Below are 23,981 nucleotides of genomic sequence, written 5' to 3'. Positions count from 1 at the left end.
CTTATATAACTTATATGTTGCCGGTTATAAGCATAAAACCTTAAAGTACTGACAAATTTTATGAAAGATCCTGTTGTCGGGGCTTAGGCAAAAATATTTTAAATAGGAATGCAAACTTTTACATAGAATAAGCCTAGCGCTTATATATAAGCAAAACAGATGTTCTGACCAAAGTCCAGATGGCCCGGCTTTCATATACAGGGTGCCCCAGCTAACTCTAGCCGAAATTTAAAAATAGGCTGACACAATTTATGAAGACACAGCCAAAGGCGTGTTGCTGACTATATCTCAGAGATAGTTGCACTATTTTTTTTAATACAAAGCATTTTTTAGCCAGCTGCAGGCTCTTCGAGCATTTCTTGCATATCTAGCTAGCTAGCAGACATGATATATATATATATATATGCTTGACACACTTTAAGATGACAGAGCCAAAAGCTTGTTGCTAACTATGACTCAGAGATAGTTGCATAATTTTTTTTGTAATGCGAAACATTTTTTAGCAAACTGCAGGCACTTTGAGCATTTCGTACATAGCTAGCTATCTACTAGTTAGCTTCTTATCTAGCTTACATATCAAGCTTTTTACATTTCTAGCTAGCTAGCTGCCTAGGAATCCCTATCTTATCTCTATCTTATGTTTTTACAAACCATGGTACCCACATTGTGCTTGTGCTAGCAAGCAAACTTAAGGCGACTTGCTGAACGCGGTAGATCTTCTGCCTCTGCAATGTTTTCTTGGTGTGGTTTACAAGATTCCTTGCACCGATTGTGAATTAGTGTATACACTGAAACCTCTTGTAACAAAGGAGCATCTTACACAAAAATAAATTTGTTATATCCAAAAATTTATCATCAAGGTTTATTTCTAACACAAAATCTATTGCAAGATTATTTTTTATTTATTTGGTTATAACCAATATTTTGTTATATCTGGGTTCTTTATATCGAGGTTTCCGTATTTTGGTAAAAGTAAAAATTTCTGGAGGTGTCGCCAAGGGCCATACAGTAAGAAATGCCCTCGCAGACATTGCTGAGAAGACTGGTCATGGAATATGCTGAGACATTGGATATCGTGCGTCATGGAAAATAATTTGTCAGCCAATCTTAATCTGCAATCACTACTGATTCAAATAAGTAGCACTATCCCAGAATGTCATATTTTTTTTTGAATGTTGGACATTGACTAGCTTACTATCAAGCCCTTTACCAGATTGAATTTTGTCAAACTCTTGACTTCGTTGAGCTTAGTGAGTGATTTAGGAATTTATTTATTTTTAGGTACGTTTTCCACCTTCTGGTGGAACAAGGACTTATCTACATTTGCGCAACACCACCAGAAGCCAGCATGCACCAGTCATTCACCTGTCTCTTCTTGGTAAGATATGCATGTGTGATGTTCGTGTGTTTACCTGCTATGGTGGACCGGCGACTGTGAAACTCTTATTACTCATGAATCCCTCTCTCTCTGCCTGTTTATTATGCTTTGTGCCTAATGATCTAAATTGCTTTGGAGCCCGGGAGTGTCTGCGCAAGCAGGCATTTGGTGTGCGGCTACACCACGGACCCGAGCTAACAGAAGGCGGAGGGGAAGGGGGGGGGGGGGTAAATTTTCTTCCACCCCTAGCCGTGCATAACTTTGTCCATGGAAAAGGGATCCTGGGGGTTAAGTCAACACCAGGTGTTTTGACCTTTAAGCTCCCTGCTCTGGCAGAGGCAACACACCCCTTTGGCCTTGGCTTCACGTAGATGGCATCCATGGCCTGACCCACCCAAAGGAAATAGGCAGTCACCGTTTCCTGTCTCCATCTCTCCCTACATTTTTGTCTTTCTCTTTTACTTTTGATCTTTCATGTCTTGTCCTTACTCCTTTTTACTTCCACATTGCTCGGCGGTAAGGCTTAACCTGGTGTAAATATGCAACCTTGGATAGATATATGAGGTTATAGAGGCCATGTGCAGCTGTCACTTAGGTTTATTTTGCATCTTGTAGCGTCCCCTCGTTGGGCTTGGCAAAGTAGGTGGCTGGCATGGCTGCTGAACAAACAAAATAACTCGTGGAATCTCCTAGCCCCTTCCGAACAATCGCTCCTCCAAAAGGTGGTGCACTGATGCAATTTTTTAACTTCTCCCAACTAAGAAAGACAACTAAACCAAATATCACCTTATTCACTATGACAGCACAGAAAAAAAGGCTGGAAGCATTTTACCATTTCTAGTATCCAAGTGCCTTATGGGAACACTAGGCGCTGACTACAACGCCACAAAAACTGCCAGTGGTGACCTACTTCTCGAATTGAAAGACCATGTACAGTACCAAAGGCTGTGTAACCTGACAGCTTTTGCTGATCAGGCCATCACCATAACGCCACGCTAAACACTGAACACCCTGAAGGATGTTGTAATTGATGGCGACCTGATGGATCTAACTGACGAACTTCTGACAGGTTGGAAACATGAAAATGTCATCCAGGTGCAGCGCATTTAAGAAGAGAAAACAAAGAAATTCCTACGATACACATAATACTCACTTTGGCTCTATAACTTTCCCCTTCGAAATAGTAGCAGGATATCTAAAACTGTCCTTGAGACCATTTATTCCCAACCCGCAGCACTGCTTCTAGTGCCAGCGCTTTGGCCATGGCTCCCAGAGCTGCCAAGGCTAGCTTACCTGTGCAAAATATGGCACCGCAGAACATTCTGCTGATGATGAATAGAAATTTGAATTTCATTGCGCCAACTGTGATGAGAATCACTGGCATATTCTAGGTCTTGCATGGCCTAAAATAGGGAAAAAAATTACTGCCATATCCACAAAGTGAATGATGTTACAGGAGTTTGTTTGGAGGTGCGAGGGCCTTTCTTGGTGAGACCATTTCAGTAAAAAGGCTTGTTAATAAGCCGGCGCACGATGTGTACGTCGAAGGCAGCGTTGTCGGGCATGTTCCGTGGCCGGCACTGCACAGTGTTAGCCACGTCTATTGGCATGTTAACCACCTGCCCCTTTATGCCATACTGGCAGCTGCCGTGAGTGAAAGCTCTAACGTGGAGCTATCAGGCATTGTTCAACGAGGTTGGGAGCAGGCAGGTGAGGGGCTTGGAAGGATATCGGTTATCGTGCGTAACACTCAGTGTAGGAACTTGTCACATGCTGCCGATGCTTACGAAATGACAAGAACGAAGTGCACGTAGTCACGAGGAGGCGAGTGCGCAGGCCATTGAAAACTGATGCCTAGGGTGGCGAGGGGCCATCTAGTGAGCATTGTTGTGATCACCGGAAAGGCAACCGGAGCGGCGACCTTCAGCCACGGCCAGAGAAGTGTACACTGGCAACACTAGTGTACACGCCAGCATCGCGCGGACAAGGAGCGAGCATAAGAAGCCTGCCAAGCAAGCTCCTAAAAGAGATCATTAGCACAAAAATCTAACTGAACATCAGTTTTCACGAAGCGAGACAGTGTGTTTCCCCGCATTTTGCAGGAAACACATCTTACACTGAAGTGGTGCGAGGGGGTCAGCACCACTGCAGTTTTTGGCGATGCCCCGTACCACGCCTGGTCTGCCCGGGCCACAGAGCAAGAAAGACAAAAGGGGAAACTCCGGGCCGGTGCTAGCGTCACGATGATGTCACCCTAGAAGAGGAGGTTGGCAAACGTGTGCGTAGCGATCCTTGCGGCGACACACAGAATTATTTGTTTTCCGCCGCGAGAGGAAAGCGCCCGCGGTCTTTGACGGCACCCGAGTAAAATCCGGGTGTTGTGTGCTACATCTGCCACTCACCAAATCCACCATGCTACTGGATTCAGCTGCGAAAGTTTTTCGCCAGTGCGGTTTGCCAAAACAAAATGAAATAAATAGAGCATCTTAGGACCAGCATTTTTTTATTTATATCTACTGAATCGGATGCTGTTTGGACAGCGAAAGGAAGTAAGTGGTAGAATTAAAAAAGCAGACGATCTGTAATCGTTGCTAGGTGCGTGCCTGAAATCACTCATTGTGTAGCTTGAGGATAGATTTTGTACGTTTTTTCATATAACAGTGCCGTACTGAACTACTACGCAGGAAAGAAAGACAGACATTTCAGAAGCACGTTTGAGCAGACTGCAACAGCTGATTCAACAGAATTGCAGAGACTGCCGCTTTCTTGGAGCTGTGAATTGATACGGCATTAAAAAAAAGAAAAAAAAAACTTTCGAACTTTCAATTCTCAGTCTAAGAACGGCAGCAAGAATGGGCGAGGGCTCTATGAAGAAGAGATCACCAATGGAAAGAATGTGGCTACATCTAGGAAAATTATTTGCACAGTGGAGCGATCGGCAGGCACGGCACTATGCAAAATTTCAATTTGCAGACATCCGTGACCGACCAAGGTTCTTGCAACTCCCTGATGCAACACCTTACATTTTCGAACAAAGGTTTTACTTACTATGGCCCAGAAATAAAGCCAAGAACTGGCAGGAATATCACTGAAATCGCCAATAAAAACAGCCGTAAACGTTTGAAGGTTGAGGATACTCATCACGAGTCAGGAGTCTTCGGCGAACATTTTACTAATCTCCAAAGTTCTAGGTAAGCTACTTGTAAAAAAAGTGTGGTTTTCAGCTTTACATGTTTGGTTGTTGTAAATTGGCATGAACGAATGGTTCTCACAAAGTCTTCGAAAGCGCACAGACGCATCAGCAAAACTTTTTTGCTTTTTTGTTTTAATTTCTTATTTTTTTTTAATGTGGGCTGTGCGGCATGTTTTTTTTTTCTTGGTTAGTGTATATTGTACGCTATGTTCCCACAAATAATGTATCTATCCTCGCATGCGAAGGTGAAAGAGTGAAAGCGAACCTGTTTAGCCCTCGTGCACAGCTTCGTGAGACTATCGCGGTATGGTCTCTCTCCCAAGGCGCTCTGGCTAGCCTGGCGAAAACACGTCATAAGGTTTTGCCATCTCGCTTAGCGAGTGTATCTGATCTATGCACTGATACACTGAGTAGCAAGCCCAAGCGTGCAAGCAGACAGCGCTTCTCGCGTCTGCTGCTCCGGCGCGATAGTTCGACTGTGGTTCTGTAGGTGGCGCTGTCATGGCGTTCGCTGCCGCTCCCTGGGCTGACAGAATCACGCCGCGGAAAGGAGCAGAGTTTTCCCTCCTGTCTATTCTTCCTCCATGGCCCAGGTAAATGCCACCAGCTGGCTTACCCTCCCTGAATAAAGCCCCACTGAAGGCTCCTGTGAACCTTGGCAGCACCCAGGGAAGCACACAAGTGAAAGAGGTCCCCTCTACCTCAGGCCTGGTGGGGTCGAAGGCTTTGTCTATCACGACAAAGCCTACCCTTCGTACACAACTGTCCGGTGCCTCTCCAGAGGCAATGAACACCGCTGGTCTACCAGTGCAGACTGCGCCAAAAGAGCGTCGAGACCCCCTCAATTGGTCAAAAAAAAGGCAGAACACTAATTACAGGGCGTTCCAAAAACTCTGTAAAATAAATAAGTCACTTTTCTTAGTTCCCTCTGATGAAACTTCATGGCCGAGGAAATGTATGGTGGAAGCACCGAGCGTGCTCTTCTGGACATTGATGAGCAGGTCGTGGTCGTTGAGGCGTTTGAGCAACAGACAAAGGTGCCTATGGTGTTCATTGGCATTACATGAAAAGATCAGTATGTCGTCAAGATAGACGGAGCAGAAGTGAAGGCTGCAGATGACTTCGACGGTGAAGCACTGAAAGGTTTGCCTTGCTTTCCTTAGGCCAAAGCTCATGAAATGAAACTCGAACAAGCCAAACAAGGCGATTATTGCAGTTTTCGGGGTGTCAGTCAGATTGGCAGGTATCTGTGTGTAAGCCTTTGCCAATGTGATGGCGAAGTCCTGTATGTGGTGGACGTGGTACCTGTCCGGCATGGTACGCACGTTGAGGGCACGGTAGTCCCCACATTGTCGCCAGCCAGCAGTCTTCTTCAAGACAAGGTGAAATGGCGAGGCCCATGGGCCGTCGAAGCAACAGGCGATGCCTTCTCTGAGTATGGGTTAAAACTATGCCTTCGCTACGGGAATGCGGTCTGGGTCAAGGCGACAGGCGCGTTTGAAAACCCGAGGCCCTGGAGTGGTCCGTATGTAGTGCATTATGGTGTGCTGCACTTTGCATGGCAGTCCGCTGGAGTGCGTCAAGCTGGATAACTTGGTGAGGATGGCATGGTACGGCGAGTGATTGTCAACACTGAGTACACTGAGCCAAGTGCGCTGTTGGGCGGTCGTTCACTGGCCTGGGGTGTCTCGTGTTTGCGTCGTTGATCCGGTTGTTCCGGCAGTCTAGAAGGAGATTGTAGTGAGCTAGAAAGTCTGAGCCGATTATTGGCTTAGCGACGTCGGTGGTGACAAAATTCCAGTCAAGGTCGCAGCAAAGGTTCTTGAGCTGGATGTGCAGGCGCAGCGAGCCATAAGTCTTGATAGTGGACCGGTTCACTACGCTGAGCTTGAAAGATGTCGGCCGGTGAGGACCTTAAAGATGGGCTTGTGGGTAGCAGCAGATGTCGAAACCGTTGTCAACAAGGAACCGCTGTTTTTTTTATTTCGTCGGTAACAAAGATGCGTTGGCCTGCAGGTTGGCCACTTGCGGCTATCTCTAGCAGCTGCCATCGAAGTTTCTTGTTGCCGGAGCAGATCGGTCGGCATTGCCGGGCTCTGTCACCGAAGTGCTGATATTAGTAGCACCAGTCGTGCTCAGCAGGCTGCTGTGATAAGGTGGTGTTATGGTCACTGCTTTACGATTGGTACCGCTGACGTGTTGAAAGTCTCTCATCAGGGCGTTGCTGAATGGAGCTGAGTTGTCGATTGGTGTTGTCAATGCAGCACGCAAGCTCTGTGGTGTTCAGCGATGCGGCGACAGCCTAGATGGTGGGCAATGACAGCGGCACAGAGACCTCAATGATGCGGTTGGCGATCTCGGCAAGGTCGTTGAGAGGAAACCTGGGCTGAACCTGCAGAAATGCTTGGACGTGCGGTGAAAGTCGTTGGAGCCAAATCGCTTGCAGCAAAAAATCCGGGACTTCCATGTTGCCCTTGAGAAAGTGCATGTGGTGGAGCAGCTGTGAAGGTTTGCGTTCGGCGAGCATTGCAGACTGAAGTTGTCGCAACTTCTGTTGATCCGAAAATGACAGACTGTGTACGAGTTCAATCTTGAAATGTTCGTACCAGTTGGTCATTAGTGGGTTGACAAGGATATTTCGGACCCCATTGGCGTATCAGGTGTCAAAGTGGACGACGATGTAATTGTAACGGGTCCGGTCCTGCGTGATGCGCACCAGCAAAATTTGGGCCTCACTTTAAGTGAATCATACGTCGGGCACCTCAGCTGAAAATGGCGGGAGCTTGATGGTGACATGACATATGTCCATATCGGCAATGGCCGCAGGAGTGAACGCACCCGCTGGAGCAGAGCTTTGTGGGGCGTGGTCCAAGCGCGGCTGTTGTTGGGCCTGAAGTTGCTCTTGCAGTTGTTTTACTTGTTGGCGAAGAGCCGCGAGGGCTTCTTGGTGGGCCGTGGTGGTGCGGTAAGTTCATTTTCAGGGTCATCATATGTGGAATGCCGGGTTGACGAAGGACGGATTCTGACATAAAACGTAACAGTCATTTATTAATGTGGTAGCAGGAGTGGGGCAAGCATGCCGCCACTGCGCTCGAAAAATTAGAGAAACAATCATAAAACTGAGCTTGGCAGCTTGGGTTTTATAGCCAGCAATGGTGACGTAACTCTCCAGTGAAACTGCGGTGGCGCTGTCCCTTATTGGAAGCGTGTTGTAGCAAATGGCTGTGTCATGCTGGGCTATCCATTCATGAGACGGAAGCTGTGCAGGTTTCTGCGTAGTGGTCGCCACAAAGGTAACTTAATAAAGAACTTCCGATAACCTATGTCTTGTGAGAGTGTGAACTCACACTCACAAGCCAGCCTATGTCCTTGCCAGCAGTTCACGGCAGCATCCAACCATTCCAACTGATAGCAACCACCCAACTCGCACCTTGCTTGTGCCTTTTGCCTTTAACCATTATCCTCCACTGTTAACTGATGCTTCTGAAGTGATGGTAATTCTCACATTGCCCCTAGCTGCCTTTGCAACAATGACAACACTGTCCCAGCAAGCTACAAAATGGCTTGACTTCTGAACTTCTGATGCACTGAATGAAGATGCGGCAGAGGAGGCATTGTCTTAAATGCCAAGGTTGTTCACATGCCGCTAGGTGCTACCTGCCTTCTTTCACGTGTCCTGGGATGCCGCAGAGAGAGCACATAATCTCTCGAGGCCTTGAAGTGGCACCTTGCAATCATGATCGTGCTGTTAGTAGGACAGTATATGGGGCGATGTCAAAATGTCTGTTGCCTTGCAGTTTGCTGACGATTGTTCTGAAATGGGTTTCTTGTGTGACATTTGGCTCTCCTCCAGTCTTTCCACTTAAACATGGAGGAACTTTAGGCTTGCCTTCACAGGAACTGCTGTATCCATCTCTAGATCCAGCATGTTGTGAAAAGTCAACAAGTCAGTGATCTGCTTGTCTATTGCACCGAGAATCGTGAGGATTGTCGATTTCCTGCTGGTTGGGAGATGACGGTTGAGTGCCCTTGCAGAAACTGCCCTCTGGAAGGAGTTTAGTGTTGGCAGCACGAAGGGCACCTTGTTGCCTGTGCAACTTCACTATTTTCGGTGTGGTATTGGTGTAAAAAATGCTGGCCTTCCGGTTTTCGGCATCAATAATGTAGCTATGGAGAAGAGACTGACACTCATGTTGTCCTTATCAGACACATTCTTTCTCTTTTAATGCATGCTCACAAGCAGCCCCACATGCCACTCACTTCACCTTTTTTTCTAGTTGTTTTGTGCACTCTAGGATAAAACTCCAATGCTTTTGGACAATAAACTCAACACATTGCAAAAAATGTTTCTCTGTAAGGTGGGGTCCTCTTAAAATGGAACATAGTTCACGTAGCACAATTATTATTTTTCACATATAGTACTGTTGTGTTATTTTTGGATCCTATTTGAGTACAAGAAAATGAATGCCTGGTTACAGTGTCTTTGTAAACAAAGCTTTAAATTTTCATATTTTTAGTATTAAGTACTATTCAGTCACTTGTGAAAATGTCGGAACCCAAAAAATCGCAACATGCATGCAATGTAACTACCATTTTTTGAAATCTTCCCCCACTTCACTAGATACAGCCTTTAGTACAAGTATCATATTTGTTTCCGTAGTGCTGTCTTCCAACCTGGCATGATGTACTTGGCAAAATATATTTTTAGTGTCTTTTCTAACTGTATTTTGTGCTGACTTTCGCTGAACATTTTGTATGTAGTGTGCCTTTTTTTTAAAATCTTGTGTGCTTGATTTTGGATTAACTTTTATCCCTACTTGTGTATTCATTTTCTTCTAGATAAAGCAGCGTTTTTTGGAGGGAAGCTTGTCATCACGGGCGTGGACTGCACAAGAACATGAGCTTGACAGAGATTTTAGCAGTGTCATTGCTGCTATTGTAGTAAGTTTTCTTCTTTTTACAGTCGGTACATCCATTAAATAGTAAATTAAAAGGTTCGTGAAAAACTCGTGGAATTTGGTGAAAGAGCACCTTCTGTAAACAGAAAACACTTCTGTGAAGAGTTCAGCCAACTTAGTAGTTACGTGCGGCACATAGAGATCACAAGCAGAGCGTTAAGTTTCCACTTTCTTAAAAATGCCCCCTTTAATACAGTGGCTTGTACTTGGCAGATTCTAAATATTTTTGCGATGGTCGATTCGTGAGGCTATAAACTTCTTTTAAGTAACCTTTCGATGACAGCTTCAAACGTTTTGCAAGGTCCCTTTAAAAGGACCCTGCAATACTTTTTGAGCTTGGTCAGAAAATGCTGCCGATTGATGATTGAGGCTTCCGAGAACACACGAGTCAAATATTATAGCTCACCACATGGCCTGAAATTTACAATGATATTTCAGTCAGTTAAAAATTGCTTTCGCTTCTCTCGACAAATGATTATACCAGCTTAAAAATTTCTCGTCACAGCCATTGTATCAACTATTGGCTGATTTGAGCATGGGTCACTCGGTCATTACGGGGGCCACGGGAAGCCGCGACCTGTCGGCACATGTGCGCGCGATCGCACTGAGAAGCCGGGTATTCGGGAGGGGGGGGAGGGAATGCTAGGCCTGCGGGGAAGGCACAGCACAGTCACAGCGAAAGCTAGAAGAATGGCTTTTCAGAGCATTTTCTAAACACTCATTGTGTAACTACTGCAAGCACACTTGCCCACTACAGCATTAATAATAAAAATTTTAGGGTAGTAGGCCGGCATTCGCTATGCTATTTTTCATCATTTCATTTCATTTATTTTCTCTCAATGCACAAGGCGTTACAGAGAGGAGTGGTGGAAAAACAAGTAACAATCTGTACAAACAAATGGAGCATGTTTAAAAAGGGTATGCGTTTATGGTACTCTTGAAGTTGGCCGGGTCAGTGATGGATGCGATGGAAGCGGGAAGGTGATCCCAGTCCGTGCTTGTTTTGGGCACGAATGAATTAAAATGGAGGTTTGTACGGCTGCTTGTAATTCCAACTTTGAAGTGGTGATCGCTGCGGGATGAAATGTAGGATGGCGGCAAAAAAGCGAGTTACTCAGTGAGTGCATGGTATGGTACAACTTGTGAAAGAGGCACAAGCGCGAGATTTTGCGGCGAAATGATAGGATAGGTAGATTTTAGGTTGACTTCATATGGGTTACGCTTGCTGTACGGGAATAGTTCGACAAAATGAAACGAGCGGCGCGATTTTGAATTGCTTCGATGCTACTGATATGGATGTTTACGTGGGGATCCCATACAGATGATGAATATTCTAGCTTTGGTCGGACTAATGTTTTATAGAGCAGAAGTTTCAGTTGCATCGGGGCAAGAGAGAAGTTACGGCGTAAATAACCAAGTGTGCGGTTAGCATTGTTTTTAATAAGGTCAATGTGAGACTGCCAGGAAAAGTTGTCAGAAATTGTAACGCCAAGGTACTTGTAAGAGCTAACTTTAGTAAGGGGAGAATTATTAAGTACGTAGTTAGTAGAAATATTAAATGTTCGACGTGAAACTCTCATTACCTTGCATTTAGTAACATTAAGGTTCATTAGCCAAGTATCGCACCAAGATGAAACATTGTCTAAGTCACACTGAAGGGCAAGGTGGTCACAAGGGGTTTTAATTTCGCGGTAAATAACACAATCATCGGCTAAAAGTTTAATAGAAGAAGAGATGTTATGTGGCAAATCGTTAATGTAAATCAAGAAGAGTAGTGGGCCAAGAACAGATCCTTGGGGGACGCCAGAGGTTACGGGTGAGAGGGGGGAGTTGGATTCATTCGCAGTTACAAATTGAGAGCGGTCTATTAGAAAGCATTCAATCCATTTTAATATGTTAGCATCAAGATTAAGTTTGCTTAGTTTTAGCAGTAGCAGTTTGTGGCATACAGTGTCAAAAGCTTTAGCAAAGTCGAGAAAAATACAGTCAACAAGGGAAGAAGCGTCAATGGCAAGAAAAAGGTCATTAGTAAAGCAGAGAAGTTGGGGCTCACACGAGTACTGTTTCCGGAACCCATGCTGGTGATCACTAAGGAACGAGTTGTTTTCCAAAAAAGTGATTATGTGGCAGTAGATGACGTGTTCCATGAGCTTACACGGTATACTTGTTAACGATATGGGCCTGTAATTGCAGGGGTTATGAAGGTCACCTGATTTGTGAAGAGGAACCACCTTTCCCGCTTTCCAGTCGCTCGGGAGGCAATGACATTCCAAAGACTGTGTGAAAAGCTTACATAAAATGACAGATGAGTAAACAGAGGTATTATGCAAAAACTGCACAGATACCGTCTTCACCTGGAGCACTGGCTAATTTCATGTTTTCTATCAATTTTTGTATGCCGACACAGTCAAATAAAAGAGATTCCATGGGAAGAAAGTTGTGGGGGGGGGGTATCGGGAAAGGAAAGTGCTGTAGGTTTAACAAAGCACGATGAAAACACAGAGCTTAAAATGACACAACACTCTTCTTTTGGTACACGGCTGTTATCATCATGGATTAGTTCTATCGCCTTTTTTTCATTTCCCCTAATCATCTGCCAAAATTTCTGTGGGTTAGTTGCAAGCAGGGAGGAAAGCGTTTGTTGATAATAATTTTCTTTTGGAACGGATAATGCGCGAGTGTACTCGTCAGCTGCGTGATGATAAGCAGACCACCTTTCCGCGTTGTTAGTTAGCTTTGCCCTTCGAAAAATTCGTTTCTTTTTATTCAGTAGTCGTTTTAGTGTAAGCGTGAACCAAGGGGACTTTGCGTTTTGCCTAATTCTGCGGAGTGGAATAAAACGATTGGTAAGTTCTGCTACCTTCTGCTTAAACAAATTCCAGTTTTGTTGCACGGACCTTTCCAAAAATTGCGAAAGGTAATCGTTTAGGAAGAGCTGAAGCTCATTATTAATTGAAACATAGTCGGCCCTTTTGTAGTCCCTAAAAACTTTTGAGCTATCATTTCTTTTAGTTGTTTTAGTCATGTTAAAATGAATAGCTAGATGGTCGCTTACGCCCGGAATAACTGATAGGGATTTAATTAGGTCGGGATGCGTGGTCAGCACCAAATCTAGAACTGAGGAGGTGGACGAGGTAATGTGGGTTGGAGTGTTAACCAACTGGGTAAAGTTAAAGTCTGAACACACATCAAGAAAGGCAGCACTGTCAGCAGAAGTTGAGGAAATTATTGGGAAAGGGGGAGACCACGAAACATTAGGGAAGTTAAAGTCACCTAGGAGAAACATAGGCGCAGCCAGAAACCTTACTCGCAACTTATTTAGTACATCGTGTAATTCATTTGCGAAACCGGTAGTAAGGTTAGGAGGCCGGTAGCAGCCACAAACGACGATATCATTGTGGTTAATGCGAACACACGCGACAACAATTTCAAGCGGTGAAACAACAGGCACGCTGAACGAGCTACTCTCGTCGCTAATGGCAATCAATACGCCGCCCCCGCACCTCGTACCCCGGTCACAGCGGTATAATTTAAACTTTTTTGAACAGTTAAATATTTCGTTATTTTCAATTTCCGCGGACAGCCAAGTTTCAGTTACTACGACGACATCAGCTAGACATGTATCTATTAGCGCAGATAGGGCATCACGCTTGTTAGTAACACTTTGAGAATTACATAGCAAAAAAGAAAATTCGTGAGCTCGAAAATGCTTATCTAGCTATCGATGTGAAGGACGAGCGCTGGCCCTTGCGCATTCTGCATTGCTTACTTCGGGAGCAACGTGGACGGGGTTATCATAAATAGGTCCTGCCTCAGTTACACGATCGGTGACCGGACAATAAACGTAGGCTTTTTTGTTGATTAGTATCTTGTTATACTTCAAGTAATATGGCTGCCCAGTGCTTTTCGCGAAGTTTAAAAGCTTTTTCTGGATGCGGCGCGTGGCCTTGCAGAAATCTTCGCTAATTGACACGGGGGTGCTGCGAAGCATCGATTTCTTAGTAAAGACACTTTCCCTTGTTTTGAACGAACTGAAGCGAACAATAACAGGTCGACATTTGTTCTGTACATATGTTCCAAGCCTGTGTGCACGGGAGATGGCCTCATTGGGACGTTCCAGTTTAAGGGACGCAGACAGGATTTCACGAATCGTTAGCTCCGACTCAGCCCAGGTTTCTGAAGCAGAATCCAATATCCCATAAAAAATTGGGTTCTCCCTGCAAGAGCGATCCTCGAAGTCATCAAGCCATGAACTGAGGGCGACACTTTCATGTCGCACGGCAGCCGTTACAAGACCTTGTATCTGTGCATTGTCTGGAACGCTCTCGAGGGAAATAACCTTTTGTTCAAGTACAATTAGTCGGGTGGTTAAATCTGTTACTTTGGAATCAAGTAACAACTGATTTTCTTTAACTTCGTTAATAGTCTTCTGAAAGTTGTCATGACGCTCATCCAAGTGTGCGGTTAGTTTGCTAATGGCGGCTAATACTTCGCTATTCGGACCAGGATTCTGTTCAATATCCCCGCAAAGAAGTTCCTTTATAACGACAAAACACTCTGTGACTATATCAAGCAACACATGTGGGCATGGAAGGAGCAGCAGACAATAGTTGCTAGATCGCTTAGCGCTATAATCTTGGGAGGGACCAACCTGTACGAAAAGCAAAAAGTGGTTGGATGAGACCATGGTGGCGGCCGCTCCGTTCCACTGCCCACTGAGGCGTGCGGTGCAAGGCTGGCGGTGCAAGGCTGGCTCATTCTTCTGAGAAGCATGGTATCCGCTAAACTATTGCGAGGGATTTTGTGCCAATTGTTCATGCAGTGGCTGACGACGATGAGGAATTATGCCTGAAGCGAGCATGCGCCACATTTAATAGCTGAACAAAAACAAGGTTTTGTATTGGGTTGGAGCATTGGACGAACCACTCGTTACGCTATTCGCATTGTGCGATGACTGCTTGTTTTTTCGCTGTTTTAAAATGCTTTATAAATCGTATTGTCACGCGCTAAGAGCTCGAAGGAACGTACAAACGGATGCAACTGTCTAAATCTCAGAGACAAAGAAGGACGTCTCCGCTGGCACGGGTTGCTCGACTTCGTCTTCCTCGTTCACCGGCACAGAACTGACCCACTGTTCACTGGCACAGAACACCAGGTGGCATTACTCCTCCTCCCAAGAGAGCATCAACCCGATGCTCAAACAAAAGTGTGCACAGCAGTGGGTCGAAGTAGGCAACATAAAGAAACATTAAGAACAAATTAGTGCACGAGAGAAAATGCGTCCTGGGCCCCGCAATCGGAAAAAAACGGCATTCCCTGTTCACATGAAGAGTTCACTGGCACAACAAGAAAATTCGCATCACCGCATAAAGTATGGTTTTAGGCGAACTACGTGTACAGTCTCTGGGCGTGGTAACCTGCGCTGGGATGATGGTGAGCCTCCGTCTGGAACCACTTCGTAGTTGACGTCGCTCACACGTCTGAGTACTTTGTAAGGTCCAAAGTACTTCCTCAAGAGTTTCTCACTGAGACCTCGCCGCCTAATGGGTGTCCAAACCCAAACTTGGGCACCAGGTTCATAATTAACTTCTCGATGGTGGATGTTGTATTGCCGTGCATCTGCGTACTGTTGAGTTTGGATGTGCACACGGGCCAGTTGAGGTGCTTCCTCAGCGCGCTGAATGTACTCATTGATGTCGGGGGCTAATTGGTCGAGCTTGTCGATGTCCTCATACGGAATCATGGCGTCTAGCATAGTTCTAACGTCTCGACCATAAACGAGCCGGAATGGCGTGAAGCCTGTAGTTTCCTGCGTTGCAGTGTTATACGCAAATGTTACGTACGGCAGAATGTCGTCCCACGTTTTGTGCTGCACATCCACGTACATAGAGATCATGTCGGCTAGCGTTTTGTTTAGCCTTTCTGTTAAGCCATTACTCTGAGGGTGATACGCAGTGGTCTTTCGATAAGTTGTGTAACTCAACCTGAAGATATCATCCAAGAGTTGCCACGAAGGCGCCGTCCTCTTCTGCGCTAGTAATGGCGGATTGAAGAGGTGCTCGTGATAGCGTGTCGGCGTCTTCGTGCTTTTTGCCTGACTTGTACACGATGGTGACATCAAATTCCTGTAGGCGTAGACTCCATCGTGCTAATCGTCCTGAAAGGTCTTGTAGATTGGTTAACCAGTACAAAGCATGATGGTCAGTCACCACTTTAAATGGTCTTCCATAGAGATATGGACTAAACTTTGTAATTGCCCAAATGACCGCGAGACATTCTTTCTCTGATGTGGAATAGTTAGATTCTGTGCGAGACAGTGTGCGACTTGCGTAGGCTATTGCCCATTCAATGCCATCTTGTCTTCGTACCAAAATAGCTCCAAGACCAATATTGCTGGCATCAGTGCGTACTTCAGTGTCAGCATCTTCATCGAAGTGGCCGAGCACGGGAGGGGAAGAGAGCCGGTGCTGTAGTTCCGCAAAGGCAGTCTGCTGTTCGTCAGCCCAGACAAATGGTGTGTTATCACGCATGAGGCGTAATAGTGGCTCTGCAATGTTAGAGAAATTTTCAATAAAGCGCCGGTAATACGCGCACAGTCCCAGAAATCGCCAAAGACTTTTCTTGTCAGTTGGAGGTGGAAAAGCGGTGACGGCAGCAGTTTTGTCGGGATCAGGCCGAACGAACACCAACGGCGCTCACGACGTGACCAAGAAACTTTAATTCTTCGTAGCCGAAATGACATTTCTCAGGCTTGAGTGTGAGATCGACCGATCTAATGGCTACGAGCACATTCCGAAGGCAACGAAGATGCTCGTCAAACATTTCTGAAAACACAACGACATCATCGAGGTAGACTAGACAGCTTTTCCACTTGAGTTCTGCCAGGGCGGTGTCCATCATTCGCCGGAATGTAGCTGGAACGGAACAGAGGCCGAAAGGGAGCACTTTGAATTCATAAAGGCCATCCGGCGTTACAAATGCGGTCTTTTCCCGATCACATTCATCGACCTCTATTTGCCAATAACCACTCTTCAAGTCGACGGACGAAAAATACTTCGCGCGTCGCAGCTTGTCCAGAGAATCATCGACTCTGGGCAACGGGTACACATCTTTCTTCGTGACATTGTTCAACTTCCTGTATTCGACATTCAGGAGGGAAGTGTGCCATCTTTCTTTTTCCAAAAAGAACGACTGGTGATGACCAAGGGCTGCTTGAAGGCTGTATCACGCCATCCTGAAGCATTTCCTTAACCTGCGTTTGAATCGTGTGCCATTCGGTTGGCAAAACACGATAAGGCTGCTGCCGTATGGGATGCGCGTCGTCGTAGGTGATAATACGGTGTTTCATTATCGGTGTTTGACGTGCCTTCGAAGAACGTGCAAAGCATGTGTGGAGCTCCAGCAAATGCTCGCTCAAACGCTGCTTGTTCGCTTCAGAAAGCGTTGGATTGATGTCGACGCTGCGGAAAGGCGCTTCAGCAGTGCCGATGGCCTCGGAAGCAAAACACTCGGTGATATTGGCGACTGGGTCGGCGTAGGCGATGACAGTTCCAAGAAAAAGGTGCCGGTACTCGTAGCTGAAGTTTGTGACAAAGACGTCGCAGTGATCATCACGAAGGTCAACAAGGCTTCTCGCTACGCACACACCTTGAGACAGCAGAAGCGAGTGATTGCTTTCCACGACTGCTTCACCGTGCACCACTCCGTCCCACGCCACCTGAACCACAACAGTTGCACGGGGTGGCAACATGATAGCGTCGTCGATGACGCGAAGAGACACTCGGGAGTGGCTAGGGTCGGTGTAAGCTGTTGTGGCGTTAGTGGTCGCGAAAGTGACTAGACGTCGTCGAATGTCAATTATAGCACCATGCTCCCTGAGAAAATCCATGCCAATGATCAGGTTTCGAGAACACTGTCGGAGAACGCTCAAACTGGCAACAAATGTACAACCACGAACTTGCAGTCTTGCCGTGCACATACCGAGTGGCGTGACGATGTGCCCGCCAGCTGTACGAATTGGCGTTCGGTTCCAAGGCGTCGTTACTTTCTTGAGAAGGGCGGCCAGCTTTTCGCTAATTATGGAATAGTCCGCACCAGTGTCCACTAAAGCGCTAACTTCGCGACCATCTAGCAGAACAGGAATATCTAAGGAAACTCTTCCGCAATCAGCCGGTGGTGTCGTTGTCGATGTATCGTCGGTACTTCAGTCTGCGTCGATAGGGGGCCTTGAGCATGACCAGTCTGAGCGGCCTTGCCCCTGAAGGTCGCTGAGGCTAGTTTTCCCGACGTGGGCTAGGTGACCGGCCCTGCGCCATGCCCGCATAGGTGCGATGATTCGGCGAGAACCACCGCGGTGATGGAGAGCGAGAGTGGTGCCGAGATGTCGATCCGCGCTGCTGAGCAACGTAGTCAGCGATTTCCGGAGGCCGCTGGCCGAACCTAGGAGGTGGGGAGTTGGCCGAAAAACCACGAAGTCTCAGCTCTCGATAAGTGCACTGTCGGTAGATGTCGATCGGGGGCCCGCCACACGTCTCATTTTCGCGGAATCTGTCGGCGTTCACTGAGGTACGGGCCCTCTTGGACTACCTGAAGCATGGCTGGGGCTGTGGTATAAGGCGGAGTGAAATGTGGTGCAGGTTGGCGCAGAGTTTGGTCTGCCGGAAGCGTAGCAGGGGCCGCGGTGGGAAGCGGAGCCAAAGGTGGTGCTGGCTGGAGCAGAGTTTGCGCATACGACATGCGAGGGAAGTCATTTAGGGGCCGCGGCTCTGTCTGACAGGACGGTTCTCGTAGTGCCTGCTGAACTTCATCTCGGACGATGCCGGACAAAGAACTGACAGTAGGTGCCGAGGGTACAGATAACTTCTGCAGTTCTTTGCGAACTACAGAGTGTATGAGCTCTCGGAAGAAGTAGAAGTGGCCCCCAAGACCACCCATGTAGTCCGTAGCAGAGGCAAAGTTCACTTGTCGCTCGTACGTCTGGGTCTGTTGCTGAAGCGTGCTTTCAATCAGGACGGCTTCATCAAGAAACTCTGACGTAGTCTTGGGGGGGCTGTGTACAAGACCACCGAACAACTGCTCCTTCACTCCACGCATCAGGTATCGCACCTTCTCTTCTGGCATGTGAGGGTCGGCTCGTCCAAAAAGACGCGTCATGTCCTCAACATACATGCTAATGTGAGGGTCGGCTCGTCCAAAAAGACGCGTCATGTCCTCAACATACATTGCTATACCTTCATTTGGCATTTGCATACGGCACTGCAGTTCACGTTCAGCTTGCTCTCGGCGATCGGGACTTGCATACGTTTCGAGAAGCCGGCGTTTGAAGTCCACCCATGACGTGAACACACCTGCCTGGTTTTCGTACCAAACACGTGCCCCATCATTCAAACTGAAGTAGACATGTCGGAGCTTGTCTGCGTCATCCCACATGTTATGAGCGGCAACGAAGTCATAGTGGACTAGCCAATCTTCAACATCCTCATGGACAGCACCATGAAAGGGATTCGGCGTTCGTGGTTTGAACAGTGTATATTGCAATGGCGTTGGGCCTTCCGTACCGGCTGGGTTGGAGCCGCTTGGGATGGCGCTGCCTGGAATAGTTGGGGCCGTCGTCTCCTCTGAGAGAAGTCCGAACTCAGGGTCCAGTCCAAGGATCCTGCGGCTAGCACGGTGAACAGGCGTAATCACCGGTATGGGGCTGGGGCTTCTTGTACTGGGAGGGGTTCGGTGCATAGGCTACCCAGCACCTCCACCAATTGTCACGCGCTAAGAGCTCGAAGGAACGTACAAAGAGACGCAACTGTCTAAATCTCAGAGACAAAGAAGGACGTTTCCGCTGGCAGGGTTGCTCGACTTTGTCTTCCTCGTTCACCGGCACAGAACTGACCCACTGTTCACTGGCACAGAACACCAGGTAGCAGTATTAATGTGATTGCTTTCCCCACATCAAGCCTGCCTAAGGCAAGTTTGCCAACAAGTCCCAAGCACCGGTGTGGCTCAGTGGTAGAATACTGGGCTGGCACCCTGTGGACCCGGGTTCTAGCCCCACTGTGTCGTTGGTACTAGGCTTTTTTTTCTAATTTCATGCCATGTAGTTACAAACACCGGCGCTGCGCGAGACCCGTGTAGTGATTTTGTAACAGCTTTCGCTGTAAAAAAAAAAAAAGAGGAAAGATGCTGAAGGTCAGGAGGCGCATGTGATGTATGTTCTTCCCCCTGCCATCCCTCCCTGTTTAGCTTCCAGCGCTTTTGTTTGGACAAGAGAAGGGGGAATGCAATCGGAACTTGCGACCAATCTTTGTTACTCCACTTGTACTGGACGGATTCTAAAAATTTTTCTGCCAATAAATTTATAAGGCCATAAATTTCTTTTGTGAAGCCTTTTGTTGGCAACGTGAAAAAGTGTTGCAGCGTCCCTATAAGGTCATGGCATGCACTGGCCTAACCTATTGCCCTGTCTCATTGCTCCCTGTGTAGCTTACAATGCTCACAGGATGAGGGAAGACAGAAAGCGCTTAAAGGTGCAACGAATCTGTGTAAAGGCTGGTTCACACCGGTGACTAGCACCACTCGGCCAACCAAGTTAGTCGCTTTGTGACTGGTCGCAAATGGTTGCATTGGTCGCAAAGTGACTGCTTTGGCTAGTCTCTAGCTGCCCAATTTTCAGTCGCACGACTACAGTCGCAAAACGGCTGGAACCAATAAGTGAAGATCAGAAGTGACGTCAGCATCCCTTTAGATCTGGGCTCATTGTTTTTGTTTTTTTAATTGTGCTGGCTTACTGCTGCCAGATACAAACAAGTGTGTTTATGATTGATATGTGGGGTTTAACGTCCCAAAACCACCATATGATGAGAGATGCCTGAGTACGTTCCACTGTGCCACTATTGCCACCATGGAGTTGAAGATGGCAGGGTGCAGCTGAGCATGGCGGATCAATGAGCTGAGTTGAGGCCATTTTAAGACGACCCTTCAAGATACGAAGAGGTCGCCTAAAAACTATGTGTGTCCGTGTGCTTTTTCATGTGCTTTATCATGTCTTTTTTTTTTTTTTCGTGTGATTGTGTGCGAGGGGTAGCTTGCCTCATGGTTCCTGTGCTTGAGTACAGTTATTTGGGGTGTGCGCATGTTGCTGACTTTTTTTCTAATGGTGTGATTCCGCCATGATGTTGTGTGTTGCTGTGCAACATAAACACAAGAAGAGTCGCTATTGTGAAGTACCGCGTATTCTCCTGTGATCCACAGTGTCGGAAAGCATATTATTCGTTACAGAGTTATTTTTAATTTCACAATCGAGCGCAAAAACAGGCTCGCGCCGCTGCATCCAGAGGACCAAAACAATAAATGCGTCGCGCTCAGCTGGCTCCGCTCGCTGGCGGCGATCACCTGATCAGCTGACCACCACTGGTCTCTTAAAGTTCTTGCTGATAACGAGATCCGGGCGTGACTCTTCGGGTTTGTGACTTCCGGGCGCTCACGTGCAACCTCTGTCGGTGTGAACATCAGTCGCTTTTTAGTCGCAAAAGGTCGCTCGACCGGTGATGGTCGTTGGTGTGAACCAACCTTAACACTGCTTTTTTTTTGATGGACTCAAAATTTTTGCTGTAATGCTTTCGTGAGGTAGTGAACTCCAATTTAGGTCATTCAATGATTAGTTGGAAAAATGGCTTAAGATCATTTTTCAGGAAGCTACCCTGTCAAGAAAGTAGCTACCTTTGCATGCTGCAAGATGTGGGTAACTGTACAAATAAGTAGCTGGTCATATAAAACCCAATCTATACTGCTCATGGAGAACAGTTTTGTTTCCTTCTAATGAGCAGCTCCAACTGTATCAAACATATGCGTGATAAAACCTATTGATCGCTAAATGCAGATTTTTAAAAGCTTTTGTCATCTTTAAGCATATTTCATGATCATAAAAATCTGTTTCAGTGTAGTTTTGTATTCTAGTGAATGCTGTTGGACATGCTATTGCTAGAACCAGAGTCCTTCAACACTTTTACTTGTCAGAAAACTTCGGCGGAAGTTTGGTATGGGGACAAGAACAACCGCTAGGGGCACCCTATCCCACGCGTTGGCATCGGTGTGGCCCTGGTACTGTAGTTATAATGCGTGCGTCGAAACTTGAAAAATGAATGTGTCTGTGAAGATTGATTACATGCTCGGAGTGATGTCACCTTCAAGGAAATTCGGGGAGGGGCCACCTGTGGAGGCTGCAAGGTGTTAAGGGAAGCCAGAGCACCAGTGGAGTGTCATCTGCTCGAGGAAGCGTTGGCTCACCTCGTTTCCAGCATGTGGGTGTACTGACACATTGTTGTAGGAATATCACAAGTGATAACCCTGCTTCAAACTGCACTCACAGAAGAGGCACGGCTCCAAGCAACATAAATGATAGCCAGTGGACTATAAGTATTGTGGGCATTTAGTATACCAATCCTCTTCATCTGTACATTATCATCATTATCATGTGTTGCTCATGCATCCTCATCGTTGTCATGTATCATCATCATCTTGGTTCGTTCATCTCAGCTGTCGGCTGCCGATTCCTCGGGCCTAATAAAGGTCTTCAAAACCAAGACTTCATATGTAGTGGAGTGTGCTGTTAGATCCCTCGTCATCCTCTCGACCACTCTACCCCCTGGAGCTACGTTCAGGTCGCCGCTTGAGCCAGGTGTCCGGAAATATGTCGCACCAAGAAGAGGTCAGTGCTGCAACCGTTCCCACTCCGCCACCGCGTGCCGCGCCTTTTCATGTCATTAACAGCCTCCAGCGTGAGCCCCATCCCTTCGCTGGTATGCGTGGGGAAGATGTGGAGAAATGGCTGGACGATTTCGAACGTGTCGGCGCTGCTAACCGGTGGGATAACACCTACAAACTCGCTTACGTGTCATTCTACCTCACGGGTGTCGCGAAGACGTGGTTCCTCAACCACTTCATCGACATCCCCGACTGGTCAGCCTTCAAAGATCAGCTTCGCCATGTCTTTGGCACACCGACTGTTCGTTCGGCTCTTGCAAAGAAAGCTCTCGCGGCTCGGAAACAGCACATCGGGGAGTCGTATACATCCTACATCAAGGATGTCCTTTCACTTTGCCGCCGGGTTGAAACCCCAATGACAGAGTCAGACAAGGTACGCCAGCTTCTTAAGGGGATTGCACCCGTCGCATTCAGTGCCCTTGCAATCCAGAATCCGGCTACTGTTGCTGACGTTGCGCCAACCTGTCAGCGCCTCGAAGAACTCGAGTCTATGCGCGTACAACCGGACAGTGACGCGGCCCGTATTACGGCAGATCCAAACCTACGAGACACAATAAGGGTGATTATATGTGAAGAATTAGAATCAATGGGATTCACAATACCTTCAGTGTGTCCCATTCAGTCTTCTTCAACGTCATTGCGGGATGTCATCAGGGAGGAGCTCTCGTCCATGACCCACATGGCCCACCTGCAGCCCACTGTCGCTAGTACTCTCCCATCGTTCTCGCATGCCGTCGCCGCACCATCAGGCACCGTCAGCTCGACGTCGCCGCCACCAACGTACGCGTCGGTTGCTGCCGCACCTCCCAGAAGCTTTCCCACGAGCTTTCCATCACCACCGCCTGAGCCATCATCTGTCCCTCTCACTGCTCTCTCTCTCGGTGCATCTAACACAAGCTACTACCCTCCTTATCGATCGACTCGCCCTACGTGCTATTATTGCGGCTATCGTGGTCACATTTCACGCTTTTGCCGCAAGCGCCAGCAAGATGAGCGCCGAGGGTACGACATACGCGAACGAGAGTATACCGCAGGAGCCTTGTACCAGGGCCGTCGTTATTCGTCACCGCCGCGTCGGTCTCCATCTCCGCCAGCATCCGGTGAACTACGCAGTAGTCATCGATCAACCAGACGCCGTTCACCATCGCCCTACTGTCGCTCCTCTTCTCCTCTTCAGCCTGCTTCCCTCGCTTCTGATCGGCGTCCGGAAAACTAAGCGATGCAGTTTTTGGAGGACAAACTGCATTCCAACACAGTACTCCAATTCCTCCAGCGCGCCCTTACAATATGATTGCAGTCTCGGTTGAGGGAGTGGACGTTGATGCTTCGGTGGACACTGGGGCTGGGTTTTCTATTATTCGTGCTGATTTGTGTACCCGTCTTCGAAAAGTCACGACGCCTTATGATGGACCAACACTGGTTACAGCCCAGGGAACAATGATTCGCCCTTCCGCTTTCTATACTGCCCGTGTGCTAATCGACGACATTCTTCATCATATACAATTCACTGTGCTATCCCCGTGCTCCCATGAACTCATTTTAGGCTGGGACTTTCTTTCATCTGCTTCCGCGGCTATTTGTTGTGCACAACGTGTCGTCCATCTTACTGACACAGACCACTTGCTTAGTGACGAAACCTACAGGCCACTTCGACTCATCGCTGCTGTAGACATCGAGTTACCCCCAAATGAACATC

The 23,981-nt window shown here is 47.3% G+C and overlaps 1 protein-coding gene across 3 annotated transcripts in view; it reads left to right on the top strand.

The window, feature by feature from the left end:
• LOC119187518 (vesicle-associated membrane protein 8) overlaps positions 1-23,981 on the top strand; it is a 61,826-nt gene that overhangs the window by 9,405 nt on the left and 28,440 nt on the right. For all 3 annotated transcript variants that reach the window (XM_037435659.2, XM_075878709.1, XM_075878710.1), the window contains 2 exons: positions 1,282-1,378; positions 9,411-9,512. In XM_037435659.2, coding sequence (XP_037291556.1) covers positions 1,282-1,378; positions 9,411-9,512 — 199 coding nt within the window. The remainder of the gene's footprint in view (positions 1-1,281; positions 1,379-9,410; positions 9,513-23,981) is intronic.

The sequence above is a fragment of the Rhipicephalus microplus genome, chromosome X, assembly GCF_043290135.1.
Source record: "Rhipicephalus microplus isolate Deutch F79 chromosome X, USDA_Rmic, whole genome shotgun sequence".
NCBI classification, from domain to species: Eukaryota; Metazoa; Arthropoda; class Arachnida; order Ixodida; family Ixodidae; genus Rhipicephalus; species Rhipicephalus microplus.
The sequence above is the reverse complement of the archived record's forward strand: the minus strand, read 5'-3'. Positions and strand labels throughout refer to the sequence as shown.